The sequence below is a fragment of the Euleptes europaea genome, chromosome 16, assembly GCF_029931775.1.
Source record: "Euleptes europaea isolate rEulEur1 chromosome 16, rEulEur1.hap1, whole genome shotgun sequence".
In the NCBI taxonomy this organism is placed as follows: domain Eukaryota; kingdom Metazoa; phylum Chordata; class Lepidosauria; order Squamata; family Sphaerodactylidae; genus Euleptes; species Euleptes europaea.
Window position 1 is genome coordinate 417983 of NC_079327.1, and position 18698 is coordinate 436680.

The window sequence follows — 18698 nt, forward strand, 5'->3', positions numbered from 1 at the left end:
AACATGCAAAGGGAAACGGAGAGATAAATTATAAACTCTTTGTCACTCTGCCCCAAATTGCTGCAAGTGCTGCCGTTTTGCAATTCTAATTTTGCTTTCCTTGAGACCTTCCCCCCCCTTAGGAGTTCTTAGGACTGAAGTCAGAAATGAGGGACATCAAGAGTGCAAATAGGGTGGATTGAGTTATTTTAAATCAATTTAATTCAAATAACTATTAAAATCACCAAGGGAAAAGACTGATTTACATCAGGTTTTCCGTTAATATTTTTAACATAAGTTCTCCAGAAGAGCTGAAGAGGGTTCTTGGTGGGGTCCTTCAAGCCTTTGAATTGTGGAGAGCTGGTTTATCATCAGTTCTGCAGCCTTTCACCACAGGAATATTGGGCATCATATTAAAGTTGGTACGGCCAAAAAACGCATGCAAACAATGTAATCCGATCCTTTCCTGTCTCCAGATATCAATTGTCTGCAAACATGAGTAATGCTGAACGCATTCCTCCCCACACAAATAAAAATGTGAATAGAAACACTCAAACTTCTGTGTTTAATATACCAGCGATGACAGGGAACCGTGGAATGTGTTTGTACCTTCTGTTTGCAGAAATCGATCTTTTCATGTCGATATTTCACTAGGAAATACAGTCTGCCCTGGTGCAAAGCTGCTACTTCCATCACGTCTTATGCCAAATTACGTTTTATCACATAAGTACTCTTTGTCTTCGGGCAGCAGACATCATTTCTGTTTTCGGTGGGGGGCGGGGGATAGCTACTTTCCTACCTAGCTTGGAAGGAATCTGAATTTATATTTTCAAAGTTCCTGCTTGTAAATAAGTAAGGGAGAAATCTAAAGAAAAGGTTTTGTTGTTTCAGGTAGACACAACTTTGGTAAAAAAAAAATAGAAGTCCAGAGGCGCCTTAAAAGAATAACAACTTTTATTCCAGCGTGAGCTTTTGTGAATCAGAGCTCACCTCTTCTGATGCTGCAAAGAGGAAATCATCTTCCACAGTAAGGAAAACTACAGAAGGGAAGAGAGGAGAGGGGGGAGTTGGGGGGCAGAGAGGGGCTCGGTGAAGCTTTAGCTACCTTCCTTGCCAGGGTTGGAATAAAAAAGAAATGGCGAATCTTTCCAAAAAATGAGGGTACAAGGAAAACTTTGTTATTGGTTTTATATTGTTGAGCGCATTTCCAGATTTTAGTTTTATTATTTTGGACGAGTGCTAATGGATATAATTCTGACTCCGTCCTTGGAGTCTTCCTGTTGTGGATCAGAGGAGAAGTCCAAGCCGCATTTCTCAGGCTATGAAGAAAGTCACAGCAGATGTCCTTTAGGATGACGACAGCCGCAGATATGTAGACATACTTGTGCCCCGCCCCAACTCATATTCTAGGGCCCTTCATCTCCTATATTGACCAAATAGGTTCCCTACACTAACCTCATACTTCTTTAAGATCGTCTTTTATCACGCCATTGATTTCACACTTTCCTCTTTGTTCTCATGGTGATCATTTATTTTATCAGCTGTCTGGTAAAGATAAGGCTGTTACTCTATCTGTAGTTTATTACTTAACAGCTGCCTTGAAGATATGCCAACAGTTACAACCAAGTTACGCCTAAATGCTCACCTGCATACAGGTGCTCTTTTTGGAAGTGGAACAAACCTCATAGCAGAAGCCACTAAGGGCCAGTGACACAGCAAGGAAAGCGAGATGGATCCTGGGGTTCAGATCCCCCTTTTTCTAGTGACCTTTGGAGAAACAGGATGATGCTTCCTTTGCTCAGGGTTAAGGAGTCAGGAGTGGACTCAAGGATTCCCTCCCCTGCATTCATACATTTTCCCTAGCCGCCTTAAGCTCAGTTATAGCTGCCTTAAGCTCGGAGACTGCAGCCAAGAAATCAGAAGGTGATTGAGACTGGGAAGGGCAGCCATGAAGGAGCTAGAAAAGATTCTGAAGTGTAAGGATGTGTCACTGGCCACCAAGACTAGATTAATTCATGCCATCATATTTCCTATTACTATGTATGGGTGAGAAAGTTGGACAGTGAAGAAAGCTGATAGGAAGAAAGTAGATTCCTTTGAAATGTGGTGTTGGAGGAGAGTGTTACGGATACCCTGGACCGCCAAAAAAACAAATCAGTGGATTTTAGATCAAATCAAGCCTGAACTGACCCTAGAGCTAAAATGACTAAACTGAGGCTGTCGTACTTTGGACATATTATGAGAAGGCAAGAGTCACTGGAAAGAACAATCATGCTAGGAAAAGTTGAAGGCAGTAGGAAAAGAGGAAGACCCAACAGGAGATGGATTGACTCTATAAAGGAAGCCACGGCCCTCAGTTTTCAAGACCTGAGCAAGGCTGTTAAAGACATTGATTCATAGGGTCGCCATAAGTCGGAAGCAACTTAATGGCACTTAACACGCATAGTTTGGCACTGGCCTTAATTATGGTTAAGTGTTTAAAACCCGCGGTGAGGAGCTGGCTGTGGAGAGAGGCCACACCTAGCTTGCCCAAATGTAGCCATAGGCATGCTGGGAGTGGTGTGGAACTGGGGACGGCCGGAAGTGCCTCCTTTCTGTCCACTGGCTGGGAGGGATCTGACACCAAAGAAGCCCAGGCGTGGCCATAGACCACTCTCGGGAGAGTCCAGGGAAGACAGGAACGGAGGGCCGAGTGGACGTCAGGTGGGATCCCAGGCAGAGGGAGCCAACTTTGGTAGACTATAGAGCCCCCTTCTCAGAACGAGCCTGGACAGCAACCCCACTAGCTCCTGGCCACAGAGCCCCTCTTGGCTGGCTGGCTTCTTTTCTGCTTCCCTTGCTCTGATGGATGGGTGAATACGGAATAGAAAGTGCTTATTTATCTTGAACAGATCATACGTCACGAGCGTGGTGTCATTTGGCAGCATTGAAAAGGGGGCAAGTGATGCAGCCTGCCTTTAAACCAGTTGGTGGTCACCAGTACGTGTGAGTGTCTCGTTTAAGAGAAGACTTGTCAAGCAAGGCTGAGGTAGTGAAGGCATCACACCAACTTCAAACCATAGTTCTGAATCTTGGTTAGCACCAACCACAGTTAATTTGGGTTCGGGATGGTGAGGGAAATGTTCTGTTGAAAGGGGAGGGGTGGTGACCAGAGTGGGTGAGCCTTCTCAGTTCCCCTTCAGAGAGACGATGGTCAGGGTACGGGGGGGGGGGGGAATGGCACTTCTGAAAATGTTGTGTGTTAGTGAACAACGGGAAGGAGAAGGGAGCTGAGGGTTGAACTTGGCCAGGCACACTGTCTTTGTGGCCTAGAGGTTGTGTTTTGCACAGCCCTGTTCCACTTCTACATCACCCTCTGGCCACAGAGGCGGCTCCACCTAAGGGGGGGGGGGCAGGATGGATTGGTTTCTGCTCCTCCGGTGGGAGCGCAGCATGTGCAGCCAGCCTCCCTCTGCATCTGCCTCCTGGGCTGAGTGTGCCAAGCATCAATGCCCCGCCTTTTGACTGGAGGCACTTGCAGGAGGTGTGTTCAGCAGAACATGGCTGATGGTCTCTTTGCTCCGAAATCAGTCCAGGGATGGTGCTGTGTCTGATTCTGGCACAATGACATCCCTGCTGTGAGGGTGAGGCGAAGGAGCTTCTGTGCTGAGCAAAACTGCTCTGCCATGTTTTCCTTAGGCACAAATAACAGGGCTGACTTATATCTGCCATATACCTGCCATATATCTAGGTCCAACTCAGTTCCCCGTCTGCAAAACATAAATAGTAGTAGGAGTGCCGTTATAGAAAATGATTGATCTTGATGATTAGCTGGGCATTTTCATTCTCAGCCCAAGGACAACAAGCATTATATTTATACTAACGTTTCGGAGGGGGCAAAAGTCACCATGACATGACATTTCTCTGTTCTCTCTTTAACTGTATTAGTTATTACTGTTCCTTTATGATCAACAACATCCTAGAAAGCCTCGCTTGCAGTTATTTTCCAGTATATAGGATGACATTCATAAGAAATCTCAGACATAGGAAATGTGTGGGAAATCTCACCTTCTGAGGACATTTTCCCAACAAAATAAGACTGTAACTCTACCCACACTGTTCCAGTCTTTTTCTGAAGGCGGCCTTGGCCGGGCCTCCGGAATCCAAATCCGAGCCAGCAAGTACAAATCTGTTTGGGATGGATCGCTCGAGAATGGGCAAGGTTATTCGCCGTGGCAGGGAGATGCGCAAACGCCGAGCACCCGGCCGCTCACCGCAGTCGCTGGTCAAGGCTGGATCCCGGGAGAGTGAGGGGCCTTTCAAGGCTGCCGCTCGCCCTGAACCCTCGTTCCGGGAGTCCACAGCGAGGGAAGGACCGCGCGCTTGGGGATGGCGTGGCCGTTGCAGCCTCCATCCAGTCAAATCCCAGATGGATCTTAGTTTCAAAGGGAATGATGACTCGCCAGTATGTTAAACATTTTAATTCAGCAAAGCCCCCTGTTCTCCTTGATGTTTGCTAAAGTTACGTCCAGCAGCTGTAGGCGAGAATGCTCACAAGGAACTGGAGGAGACCCCATGTCCTTCCTCCTGCTGCCGGGCCAATAAATCTCCCTTTGAGGAGGCAGATCGTGCCCGGCGTTTGTGGCCAGGAGGCCAATGGCAGGAACTGATGCCCCTTCCCTTTTGGGCCTTTCGATGCCCCTTCTCTCTGAAGGCGGCTTCGGGATATTTGGTGGCATGCTCCCTGTGTTGCCTTGCGTAGGGCTGGCTCTCTGTGTGTCAGAGGAGTCCACTGCATATCATCCTACAGGGAATACCAAAATGTTCATTCCTTGGTGTAGACGGGCCAGCTGCTGAGTCCACAGCTTTGGGGTGGGCTTGAAATTTAGAAAAGTGTCTCAGCTTTTTCATCCACTCCACAGTGATACTATAACAGAAGTGCCTTTCAAAATAATCTGGTTTTTGCTGCTGCTGCGTGTGTTTTTCTGCTGCAGTTCTCCCTGCCTTGATGTTTTGGAATGTATAAGACTTCTAATGCATAGCCGTGTGGTAGTCTTATTGTCATACCTCAGGGTTAAAATGTGTCATTTTCCCCACTGCATGGGAAGCTATTTTCATTCCTTCAGATAAAAACGTTTGCCTAGTGCTGAGTTTCCTTTTGTTTTATTGACATAGGAACCAGTTCATCCACTTCCATCATTCTCAGTACTGCTGCACTTGACCCTGGAGAATACAGTAGAGGCTGAGGAATGGGTCTCCACAGGATAGACCTCTGGGGTTGCCCGGAAGGGACGCGGGGAGGCAACCTGGTCTCTGTGAATTTGCAGAGCACAGCAGTGCCTTTCCCTTTGGACTGTGCCTGGAAGGGCCGAGGGCACGTGAGGCCTCAGAGCTGTCGGCCTATCCCTGGTCAGCCCAGGCCCCACTCCCCAAAAAGGCATGGGAAGTGCAAAGGGGAAGAGCCCCACAATGGTGGTACAACGCATCAAGCCCCCTGCTCGGTTAAAGGCATGCATTTCTTTGAGCATCAATAGGTAATGTAGAAGTAAAAACAGGAATAGATACTAGCATCTTAATGTTGCTTTTGCTATCAGAGTCCGCTTGTGGTTCAATGCCTGTGCTGAGTGACCACCGATGCACCTCCCCAGTCCCTGTAAGGGGCAACCCCTTCTGAAGGAAAATTCAGTTGAGTACTATGATGCTTGATCAGGTTGTGTGGAGAAGCCAATTTGCTTGCAGATACTTTGTCAGAAGCATCAGAAGAATCAACTTGTCTTGGGTATACGGATAGTGGTGGATTTATCCCCTTGACCCCTGGGGACAGTGTGCAGGTGTCTTCCTAGTCTAAGCTGGCTTGCTAAAACTCGCTGGGAAACTTCTGAGGAATTCGTCTTTCGTTGGGAGAAAGTTCCCTTCAATGTTGTTTCCTTCAGTCTGATTAACAAGACGCTCGAAAAGTAGAAACCATCACTAGCAAAAGAAGATCTGGCCACTGATGGGTGTGTCTCCAATCTGTATGCGAACTGACCGAGGTTGGTGGGCTCAGGCCCACCGAACTGATGCACCTGCTCTTGAATCGTTTCAGGCTGGCAATGGGGAATAGAGCCGTTTATTGCTCTGACATAAAGTAGAGTGTTGTGGTAGATGAACTCTTTTTACAACCAGATAAATTTGATCTATTCTGGATCTGGAATTGCAACTGGATCTGGATCTGGAAATTATGACTGGTCTCCAGCCCACAGGGGATCAGTTTCCCTAGAGAAAAGGACAGCTTTGGAGGGCAGACTCCCTTGGTATCACATCCCTGCTGAGCTCTCCCTCCTCCCTCAAGTTCATCCTCCCAAGGCTCTGCCCCCAAATCTCCAGAAATTTCCCAACCTGGAGTTGGCTACCTTAGTCTGTTTGTATTGAACTCTGCATATTCATGTTTTGTATATATGGGCTGTCTTGTATGCATGTTTATGTTGCATTTTAGTTTTAATTGGATGTGGTGCTACTCTATGTTGTTAGTAGGGTTGCCAGGTCCCCCCTCTCCACCAGCGGGAGGTTTTTGGGGCGGAGCCTGAGGAGGGCGGGGTTTGTGGAGGGGAGGGACTTCAATGCCATAGAGTCCAATTGCCAAAGTGGCCATTTTCTCCAGGGGAACTGATCTCTGTTGGCTGGAGATCAGTTGTAATAGCGGGAGATCTCCAGCTAGTACCTGGAGATTGGCAACCCTAGTTTTTAGCCATCTGAGTTTCTTTGGAGGAAAAGCAGTAGAGCAAACCATGACAACTGAAGCTGTGTTGTAAGAAGAAATTTGGTTTCACCTGAGCATCTGAAGCTTTTAAATATTTTAATTGTGTCGTTTTTGGTAAATATTATTGGTTGGCCTTTTTAAGGACTGAGCTGTTTTAAAAATTCACCGCTTGAAAAGATTTGGTATAGTATGAAACACTTGTGCAGCTTCTCTTAAGGAGTATGTGCCCCCTCTCCGTGGCCAGTGTGGTATGGTGTGTTGGACTGCAAGCAGCCCCTTGCCAAGAAGGAGCAATGCGGAGGGGCCAGTAATAAGTCCTACGAAGATGATTGGCCAAGTCAGCCATCTTCAATGAGATTGCTTGAAGTATTTTAGTAGCCAGAATAAGCACGCAGGTCTTCGTTCACAACAGTGGATTTCTGAACAAAATCTAGACCTAGTCATCAAAGATCAGTTTGACAGGACGTCCGAAACCGTCACTACTCCAGCGTCCAACCTTTTGGGTGCTCTTGCTCCTTTGAGTGGCCTTTGGGGAAGGGTGTCGACAACCCTCCTTCTCCCGCCTCACCCTTCCTCGGCTTTGGCACTCCCGGTCCCTCGGCCTCCTGAAAGTTTCGAAAGAAAACACTTCTCGGGTGTCTCATTAATCAGACCGGTATGAGCCTATGGCTTGCAAACTGCTGTTTTTGGATACAGAGGCCTTCTCTCTTTTAAACAACTTCAGCAGTGGAAACGTAATAATAGACTGTGGTAGCTGATGGCTCTTTAAAAACAGGGCAAAAAAAACATTCTTACTAAAACAGACTGATATTCCAGAAGGAGGAAATTATTATTAGTAAGGTGGCATTATTTTGCCTGATTCTTTGCTTATATCTATATAAACAGTTTAAAACAAGTAGGCAGCCTATCTCTGTGTGTTTGTGTGTTTAACAATGCTAATAATGTTTTGACTGTTCACTATCTTTGGGACCCGAAGTTTATTTGTTTGTTTATTTACATTCTTTATAGTCCGCCTTTCTCACCAGGACTCAAGGTGGATTACACAGAGTGAGTCAATACAATCAGTAAGATGGAAGGACATCAGATAAACAATGATTAAATAATAATAATTATTATTATTTATCCAAGTAACTTTGTGAAGCCTTTTGTACAGTGCCACCTAAGTTAATTTCAGAAGAAAATCAGCTTGTATTTCATAGATTACAGCAAAGCATCTGGCTGTGTGGATCAGGAAAAGCTACGGCTGGTTTTAAAGGAAATGGGTGCACAAAAGCATCTGATTGTTTTGAGGTGCAACCTGTACTTTGGACAAGAGGCCACAGTTAGGACAGAATATGGAGAAACAGAATGGTTTCCAATTGGCAAAGGTGTTATCTCTTCAATCTGTATGCAGAACATATCATAAGGAAAGATGGATTAGATTTAGATTAAGGTGGAGTGAAAATTGGGGCGGGGGAAACCTTAACAATTTGAGATATGCTGATGATACTGCATGACTGGCAGAAAATAGCAGAGTCTTGAAAGGACTACTGCTGAAAGTTAAAGGAGAAAATGCCAAAGCAAGATTACAGCTGAAAATCAAGAAGAAAAAAGTAATGACTACAGGAGAATCACACAACTTTAAGGTTGACAGTGAGGAAATTAAAATTGTTCAAGACTTTCTATTCCTTGGCTCCACCATCAACCAAAAGGGAGACTGCAGCCAAGAAATCAGAAGGAGATTGAGACTGGGAAGGGCAGCCATGAAGGAGCTAGAAAAGATTCTGAAGTGTAAGGATGTGTCACTGACAACCAAAATCAAGATAATTCATGCCATAATATTTCCCTATTACTAAGTATGGGTGTGAAAGCTGCACAATGAAGAAAGTAGATTCCCTTGAAATGTGGTGTTGAAGGAGAATGTTATGGATTCCGTGGACTGCCAAAAAAACAAATCAGTGGGTTCTAGATCAAATCAAGCCTGAACTGACCCTAGAAGCTCAAATGACTAAACTGAGGCTATCGTACTTTGGTCATATTATGAGAAGACAAGAGTAACTGGAAAAGACAATAATGCTAGGAAAAGTTGAAGGCAGAAGGAAAAGAGGAAGACCCAACATGAGATGGGTCTTCCTCTTTTCCTTCTGCCTTCAACTTTAATTATGGATTAACTCTATAAATGGATTAACTCTATAAAGGAAACCACGGCCCTCGGTCTGCAAGACCTGAGCAAGGCTGTTAATGAAAGGACATTTTGTAGGACTTTGATTCATAGGGTCGCCATGAGTTGGAAGCAACTTGATGGCACTTCACACACACACACACACACACAGCTAAGTTGAGTGAAGAGGTGTCATAAAAATGGTTGAGGGAGAAGAAAAAGAAGGAATGTTTTTGTGATTTATCGCCACTGCCATCATAATCATTTACAACCTTCTGAGCCCTGCAGTGGGGGCTTAGAAGGGTCAGTTGTGGCCTTGTGTGTCATTTGGAGCTTAGTTGTTGAAAAGACCTTTTGTGTATTTTTTTCTCTCCACCTAATGTGTTCATTTTGCTCAGTCTACTTGTAACCAATATCTATAATGGAGAAGTCCTCAGGAGGCCAGGAAGAGGGCTGCGTTGGGGCCGTATGAGCACGAGGGCACATGGCAGAGGCTACAAGAACATGTTCTGTCTAGCCTTTTACGTTGCTCCTTTCTTGCCTCGGATTGGCTACATTTTCCAGACCACTGCTCCTTCTTCCTTTTTTAAAAATAACCATAAATTGATGCTAGCCATGCTCTGCTTTGTTCTCTTCTTTTACCCCTTCAAGTTATAGGTAAGCATGATAGTACTAATTGGTCAAGGTTATGTCTGGCTAAGGACAAGAAACTGGCTCATCAGGAACTGAAAACATGTTTGTGTCTCTTTATTCTTCAAAATGGCTTTGGAGGAAGCAGAGCATGGTTGGGGGGGGGATCAGCAACCCAATTAGATTGTGGTGAGGAGCTTTGGAAGTTAACTGATTCTCTCCAGCTGTTTCTCTTTCCGTGGTTCTTACTGTGGTTCAACCAAGACATGGTGCGCGCACCCCTTTCCCACAAAGGAGAAGCATTCCGAGAACAAGGTCATGCACTCTGTCATAGTGATGAGTGATTTCTCTTGTAAATAAGAAAACGACAGCCTAACCCTGGGTAATTTTTCTTTCATTTTTGTAGGAACAGTGAAGAGGAAAGTATGGTAAATTCAGATTCTCAGTTGAAACAGTTATTTATCTCTCCATTGATTCCACGTAGGGTTGCCAAGATAAAAAGGCAAAGGTAAAGGTCCCCTGTGCAAGCACCGGGTCATTCCTGACCTATGGGGTGATGTCACATCCCGACGTTTACTAGGCAGACGTTGTTTGCGGGGTGGTTTGCCAGTGCCTCCCCCAGTCATCTTCCCTTTACCTCCAGCAAGCTGGGTACTCATTTTACCGACCTCGGAAGGATGGAAGGCTGAGTCAACCTTGAGCCGGCTACCTGAAACCAACTTCGGTTGGGATCAAACTCAGGTCGTGAGCAGAGCTTGGACTGCAGTACTGCAGCTTACCACCCTGCGCCACGGGGCTCCTGAGCCTGGGGGTTGCCAACCACCAGGTGAAATGTGGAGCTCTCCCAGAATTACAGCAGATCTCCAACCTAACAGAGATCAGCCCCCATGGAGAAAATGGCTGCTTTGTAAGGTGGACTCTATGGCATTATACCCCTTTGAGCCCCTCCTCAACCACAGCCCACCCAAGATCTACTCCTAAATCTCCGGTGCCCATGGGCAACCCTAATTCCATGGACACCATTGGTAATTCCTCGTGTGTAGAATGGGTATAGAGTGCTTTTTCTGCCCTCTCCCAAAATATTAGACTTGGGGGACATTTAATGAAATGGATAGGCAGTAGATACAGAATAGTTGAAAGGAAGTACTTCTTCATAATAAACTTACAGGACTCAGTGTCCTAAAATGTAGCAATGGCCACCAAGCTTTGATGATTTTAATGGGGGAATTGAGAGAAAATAACAGGTCTAACAATGTCTATTAGTCGTAATGGTAAAGGGGCAGAGTCACCTTCTGAATCCCAGTGCTGGAAGGCTTTGGCCTCCAACACCTGTTTGTAGGGCCTCGTAGGGACTTTTGATGGCTGCGTGAGACAGACTATGGGGCTGGATGGACCACGCAGGGCTGCTCTTCTGTTCTTAGGAGCAATTTAAAAGGTTCTGTGTTGCAGCCCTGCTCTTCTTTTGCCCTCAGAGAACTGAAAATCACATGAGCGAAATCTTGGCCTGAATTACGCTGAACTGCTCATATGCGCGTAGATTCAAGGTCGCCCTGCTAGAGTTGCAACGGGGAAGCAAGAGTGGTGCGGAGCCTTCTGGGGAGTTTTGCAACAGATCTTTAAAGTGGAGTTGAGGTGAATCTTTTCCATGCATCCTTGGTGGAAAATCTAATCAATCCTTCTCGGAGCCTGACCAGGTCCCCTCACTTTCCTCTCCTGACACTGCCTGCCCCCTACCCGTCCACTCTCTCCATTGCTAACCCCCCTCCCTTGGTTCTCCACAGAGTGGTGCTTTTTGCCAGCAGCTGCCTTAAGAGCCAGTGTGGGGTAGTGGTTAAGAGTGGTGGTTTGGAGTGGTGGACTTTGATCTGGAGAACCGGGTTTCATTCCCCTCTCCTCCACATGAGCGGCGGAGGCTGATCTGGTGAACTGGATTGGTTTCCCCACTCCTCCACATGAAGCCAGCTGGTTGACCTTGGGCTAGTCACAGCTCCCTTAGAGCTCTCTCAGCCCCACCTACCTCACAGGGTGTCTTTTGTGGGGAGGGGAAGGGAAGGTGATTGGAAGCTGGTTTGAGTGTCCCTTAAGTGGTAGAAAAAGTTGGCATCTAAAAACCAACTCTTCTTCTTCTTCTTAAGAAACACGAGGAGGTCCCTTCGTTCGTCTCCCCCACGGTCTTTGAAGCGTGCTCAGGTCTCCAGCTTTAGTTCAAAGGTCACTTTGTTTGTTTGTACAAAGCTGGTTCATCTGCGAAACAGGGTTTTCAAGGCCTCTGACCTCAAGCACACCAAGCGAGCCAGTGCATGGGCTGGCTATGCCCCGTTGCCAAGGGGAGCTCCTCTGTGGGCCTTGCAGAAATGCCCTGGAGACTGAAGTCACTGGGCCGGCGTGTAGACCCTTGACTGGAATCCATGGCTGGCTCAGAGCAAGGTGTTTGCTGCTGACAGGGGCAAAGTGCCCTCCTGAAGTTGAGTGCAAATGCGCACTGACCCCAGCTCAGTAACGGCTGGTCAACATTTTCATTCAGACTCACTAGTTATTCCTGGGACTTGTTTTCCTATTTAAGAAGAGTTGGTGCCCTGCCCTCCAAGCTGAACCGTCTGGTCTGCTGACTGTGGGAGAAGGTCACTTCCATCACGATCCATGTTCAGGGAAATGTACGAGGGATCCCCCCCCCCTGGCTTTTCAAAATATCCCCTAAGATGGAACATTGGGGTTTAGCGAATGAGCGCTTGACAGCCCATCTCCTTAGAGGCCTCTATTCTCCTCACTCCCCTCCCAGTAACCCTTTAAACCCAGGGTCCCCAACCTTTTTGAGCCTGCGGGCACATTTGGATTCCTGACACGGCAGAGTGGGCGCAGCAACAAAATGGCTGCAACGAAATGGACCCCCAAGAGCAGCCCCCCGGGCAGATGAGCTCACTGACCTGCCAAGAGGAGTCTTAAGGGGAAGAAGAGCAGGGGTGGAAGTCCAGAGCAGGCTGGCCTGAAGTCCCAGTAAGAAAATGGCCAAAGTGTTAACCTCTTTCCGGTATTTTGAGCTCCACCCCGGAGAAGGACGGTACGTACCTATGTGTCCTCAAGTCACAGCCGGCTTATGGTAACCCCAGCAAGGGGTTTTCAAGGCAAGTGAGGGGCAGAGGTGATTTGCCAGTGCCTTTTTCTGCAAAACATTCCTTGAATGGTCTCCCTTCCAAGTACCAGCACCGCTTAGCTTCTGAGATCTGACCAGACCCAGGCTATTCCCTGCTGCCTCCCTCCCGAGAAAGCCGGTACCAGTAAGGAACGTATTGTATTTCCACCTCTGAGGACATGTCTGTCCAGAACAGGCTATATTTTTACTACAGGATCAGACACATTCTCCGTTTGAACAGTTAGATTTGAGTCCAGCAGCACCTTAAGAGATTAACAAGAGTTTCCAGGAGTCCGGGCTCCTGAGAGAGTCCAAGGCGGCTCCCTTTGTCAGGTAGCTCTCAAAAGGCTCACGCCCCAAAAACTCTTGCTGATCCCTAAGGTGCTACATCGGACTCAACCCTAACTCATCTACTGCAGACCAATACGGCTACCCTCTGAAACTATTCTCGATTTGAATTAGTTATTTACCCTGAGATGAAGATGAGGAGCGTGAAATTCCAGACTCCTCCATGCAGTTCGCAGGTGTTTGCTTGGCAATTGTGGAGTTTAAAAGTGTGTGTGTGTGTGGGGGGGCTATTTCCCCTGTATTTCAGTTGCCATATTTTCCCTGTAATAGGCTGGTGGTTTTTTTGTTGTTGTTTTTTGCTTTGAAGATGTTTTCCACTTCTGTATAGTTAAGTCCATTTTAAATTCAGCCACTTCCCTTGATTTATTTGGGGCGGGGGGAGAGAGAAAAGTTTTTTCTTATATTTGGGTCCACAGTTAGGGGATTTGGCTGGATAATGAGGAGAGATGCATCTTCAAAGGGTCCGGCATATTCACAGCCGTTTGGTTCACATGAAAGGCTTGGCAGGCTGTTGAGCACGGCTGAGAATGCCAATTAGTTGGTGTGCATGACTGGAGTTTGGGGGGGGGGGGAGACAAAGGCCGGGCAGCGGCAGTCCTGGTACGGCAGGGATCGCTGCTCATTGGCGAAGAAACCTGCAGCCAGCCGTCCTCTGAGCCCTTTGCTGCCGGCCTGGGTAAAATGCTCTGGGCTCAGTTGGAGATTTTCAAAAATTTCACCTCTGGTATTATTCTGATGTGTGATTTTGCCACCAGGAATTAGCTCCACATGTGTCCAGAATTATTTCTCATGAATCTGTTTTGGTTTAGGTATGAGAAGCAGTAAATTCCAGTGGCGCTTGGTGAATATGCAGAGAACTCAAGTTTTGAAGGAGTTCATTGGATATACTTTTGCTGCCATACGCTGGAAGCATCAAAGCAACACACCCTCCTGAGTGGTGTTTAGAGAGGCCGTCCCTTTCGAGAGCTTCTCGTTTGTGGACAAAGGGTGATCAACATGCAGTTCTTCCAAAGAGTTTGGGAGACCTGGAACACAGGTTTTACATGCTACCTGCAGCATTTCTTTTCCCTCTTAAGCGATGGTAGCATGGATTTGCCTTGGACACATTTATTTTGACATCGGCTTTTGTGAGTCAGGCTCCACTGCTCAAAAATCTGACCTGATGCCTAGAAAAGCCTGCCCCAGTAATCGTGCTGGTCTTTAAGATGCCGGAACACTCTCTGTGGTTTTGGCGGTTACGGACTGGCATGGCTCCCTCCCCTGGAATTTCTCAGGTGACAAAATCAGTACTAATTAGAGAACATCAATTCATGTACTTGGAAGGCAAGTATAGCTTCCACTGTGCAAGCCCCGATTTCCGGCTTCCAATGGAAACCAGAGCCTTGTTCAGGTGCCTGCGGAGGGACCTCTCCTATCGCCCGTAAGGGTGGCTTGGGTTGTTCTGTGTGGGAGGGGCCGGTCACGCTGCCAGACACGAGGCCCCTGCCTCCTCTTATCAAGGGAGTACAGACCTGGCCCACTTCCGTGTCCACCGCTGATGAATGCCGGAGCCCCTGGAGCTCCTGAGCTGGATTTGGGGGGAGCTGCCGTCCCCCCGCCCCCGTGCACCAGATTTCCCACTGGCGGAGGCTGGGCTGACGGAGACGCCTGGGGCAGGGCTTCAGGGTTTCAGCACAGATGAGCAATATCCACATGACAAAGACGATAATAATGGTGATGAAGGAAGACTCGATACTGCCAGTGTGTCTCTTTTAACTTGAATATTTTTTAAGCCTCTGTTCGACCTTGCTGCCTTCAAAATAAATAAAACACATTTAGCATCCTGGATCTTTCTAGAAGCTTTGGGGTGTTGCTTCTCCCAAGCCTGATACCCAGAAACCTTTATTGCCTTCTCAACTATAATATTGATCTATGCCATCATTTGTAAGGAGTGTAAAATAGTTCAATCTCTTCCTTCTAAGGCCTCCCATAAACATAAATAAAAGGGCTTGGATTCTCTATTAAAAGAAGCATGAATTTATTTCCTATAATAGTGTCAGTAGACAGCTGAAAGGCTCGAGAACAGCAAAGAAATTAAACAGGGCCCTGCAACAAAACGCTTTTTCAGTGTGCTGGGATGGAACGGACCATTCCAACTGCAGCACAGGCACAGAATGCATTGTGGCCCAAACATGGCCACGTGGTTGGGTTTTAACCTTCCTCTCTTCTTTCCTTCAGATGATGCCAGCACCGGAAGGGAGAGTTTAGTGCCTGAAGGCCCCAATTCTGACGCTGAAGATCATTCTGGAAAGCTATGGGGTAAGCAAAGATGCATAAACTTGCCCCAGCGATCTTTCTGCTTCTCTCTCTCTGTCTCTCTCTGTCTCTGACACTCTGTGTGTGTGTGTGTGTGTGTGTGTGTGTACACACACACGTACAGGTTGAGTATCCCTTAACCAGACATCCAAAAACCATCATGTCCTGAAAACCGGACTTCTAAGACAACAACCATTGTTAATGAGGCAGATGACCCTGGAGGAAACATTTTTAAAAGCCATCCAGCAGAATGCCTCCTCCTCCCTAGAGGACCGACCTTCTGGTTCCTCAACTGGTTCTGATGTTTCTTCTCGCCTAAAAAAATAAAACACATGAAGCCTGCTGGGTGACCTTGGGCCAGTCACAGTTCTCTCCGGACTCTCTCAGCCCACGCAGAGGCAGGCCATGGCAAACCATCTGCAAAGGTCTCTTACCTTGAAAACCCTACTGCATCGCCGTACGTCAGCTGTGACTTGACGGCATACACAGAGTTACATTTAGGTGTTCAACTAACACCTTTCTCCCATGAAAACCTATACAGCTTACCTCTACTTTTGCTCTTCCAGAGCAATATATTTGTCCTCACTGAATTTATTTTTCTCCCCCCACTTTTTTTTTTTTTTTTTGCTATCAGCCCACTGGTTCAATTTATTGGATGCCTTCTAAATGGAGCAGCATCTTCCACTCTCTAAATACTTTTATACCGAGTGCCAGGGCGTTCCTTAGTTTGTATACTTAACACACAAATACCTGTCACCATTCTCTGTTTTCTACACCCCCCATGCTCAGTTGGTTTCCATCTCTGGTGGTATCCTCTCCACTGGGTTGAGAACTGAATTGTTCTTTCCTTTCTAAAAGGCAGGTAAGAAGAATCATAGAATCATAGGGTCGGAAGGGACCACCAGGGCCATCTAGTCCAACCCCCTGCACAATGCAGGAAATTCACAGCTACCTCCCACACACACACACCCAGTGACCCCTACTCCATGCCCAGAAGATGGCCAAGATGCCCCTCCCTCTCATCATCTGCCTAAGGTCATAGAATCAGCATGGCTGACAGATGGCCATCCAGCCTCTGCTTAAAAACCTCCAGGAAAGGAGAGCTCACCACCTCCCGAGGAAGCCTGTTCCACCAAGGAACCGCTCTGAGTGCTAGAAAGTTCTTCCTGATGTCTAGACATCTGCCATTCGGCATAATCCAAAAGGCCCCTGTGCCGAGGTAAAAGGGATTCTTTTGTTTCTTTGGCAGTGTGACCGTAGCTGCAGTGAGACGGAGTGAGCCCGCAGGTAGGCCCAGCAGTCTCCACTCATGAATAGGGGGAAGGAGTGCCGGGTCATCTTGGAACAGGGAGGCCCCGTTCCCAAGGAGGGCATTGTGCTTCCAAAATTTAACAAAAGCCACCCGTGGGTTTTGATCGTTCTGGTGGATGGAGGTTCCCTCTGCTGACATACATTTCCCCCAGCCTTGACATATGGCACAACTTCATATTATATAAATATGCTGCCTATGTTTACAAAGCAAAGTGTGGAGGATGTGTAATGGAACACTCGGAGCCAAGAGCCGGGAGGACAGAGAGGGGCCTTTGTTCAAGAGCCTCCGGGGCCCGTCCGCGGAAGAAGCAGGGCTTCAACGGTGGAGCTTCAGCGGTGGGCGCAGGCGTCTACGAAAGAGATAGTCCCTGCCCTGCGCATCCTTCTCTCCCGTGCACCTTCTTCTGGCTCTTCCTCCTTCCACCTTTGTTCGTGTGTCTCTGTGATCCCAGATCAGGAATTTCTATCCCCTGCCACACACACACACTCACACACACTTTCTCCCCTGTAAGGGAGGCATTTCACAAGTATTTAAGTAGGGATCTGGTTTCAGTGTATCACATAGAGGATTGGAGACCAGCTTGGGTAATCACTTAACCTATTGAAAAGAGAGAGAGAGAGAGAGAGAGAGAGAGAGAGAGAGAGTGTGCACGGCAGGTAGGCTGTCCCTGAAGTATTTCTTTACCTTCTGATTCTCGTCTCTGGGACGGAAGGGTACCTAACTGTACTTCATTTCTGTGTAGGAAATGGAGCAGGGGGGGGAGTGAGGGGCAGGAAGAGGAAAAGAATCTTGTTGGTCTGCCTGGAGCAACGAGAGAGAGAGGGGGGGTTCATAGAGTTGGAAGGGACCACCAGGGTCATCTAGTCCAACCCCCTGCACAGTGCAGGAAATTCACAACTACCTCCCCCCACACCCCCAGTTACCCCCTACTCTATGCCCAGAAGATGGCCAAGGCGCCCTCCCTCTCATCATCTGCCTAAGGTCACAGAATCAGCATTGCTGACAGATGGGCCATCCAGCCTCTGCTTGAAAACCTCCAGGGAAGGAGCACTTACCACCTCCCGAGGAAGCCTGTTCCACCGAGGAACCGCTCTGACTGTTAGAAAATTCTTCCTAATGTCTAGATGGAAACTCTTTTGATTTAATTTCAACCCGTTGGTTCTGGTCCGACCTTCCGGGGCAACAGAAAACAACTCAGCACCCTCCTCTCTATGACAGCCCTTCAAGTACTTGAAGATGGTTCTCGTATCCTCTCAGTCGTCTGCTCTCCAGACATAAACATACCCAGCTCCTTCAGCCTTTCCTCATAGGACCTGGTCTCCAGACCCCTCGCCATCTTTGTCACCCTCCTCTGGACACGTTCCAGAGGAGTTGTTTCAGTACATTTGCCTATCAGCCCCGTGAGTTAAGCTAGGCTGAGAAATTGCCTGAACTTTCCTTTGCCCTGCGAGGTGTACACAAGGGTTTAGCAGCCCAGGCCTCACCAGCCCAGGTCCAGCATCGTCCCCCAGGCTCTGGCAGACTTCCAGCTTCCGTTCTCGGAGGAGGCCGGGGAGACGGAGGAGGAGGAGGCTCTGGGGCCACAAAGTCGGCACAGGACGGGGGCTGCGCTGGAGTCCCCCTTTCTCGTGGTTGAGTCGTAGGCTTAGGAAGCCTTGGGTTCCTGCTGTCATAAAAAATGAAAACATCAGGCTTTAATGCTACTCACCAAATGAGTAAAACCGTATTTTTAAAAGCATTTCTTGTTTCAAAGAAAAAAACATTCCTAGGAGTTTGTTTATTTGTAGCAATCTCCAAAAATTTCCAATTTTTCTGTTGGAAGGTTTTGGAGTTCATTAAGTCCTTGGAAAAAATACTGGCAAAGATATTTTTTCCAAATCTTTCCTTTTTTCTAGGCCTTTACTCCTCTGTACCTCGCATGCCCATTGTGACCAGTAGTGCTAGTTGTTCAGGGAGGTGGGCGCCAAAGTCCCGTTTGGGCCTGAACATGAGCGGGAGGGGAGCAGCCGTGGAGGTGAGGGGTGAATGGTTGCAGGGGTTCATGACCTCCCTGTGATCCCTAACCTACGTGCCTCACTAGCCTACTGATGCCTTGCAGGGAGCTTCAGGGTCGCAGGAAGTAACAAAAAGCCATGGCTGTAGTGGC

General features: G+C 47.5%; 1 protein-coding gene across 1 annotated transcript in view; it reads left to right on the forward strand.

The window, feature by feature from the left end:
* The window catches only part of FGFRL1 (fibroblast growth factor receptor like 1), a 115383-nt gene that overhangs the window by 84993 nt on the left and 11692 nt on the right, over positions 1 to 18698 (forward strand). The window contains exon 3 of the mRNA XM_056861891.1: positions 15163 to 15243. Within this exon, the coding sequence (XP_056717869.1) occupies positions 15163 to 15243 (81 nt within the window). The remainder of the gene's footprint in view (positions 1 to 15162; positions 15244 to 18698) is intronic.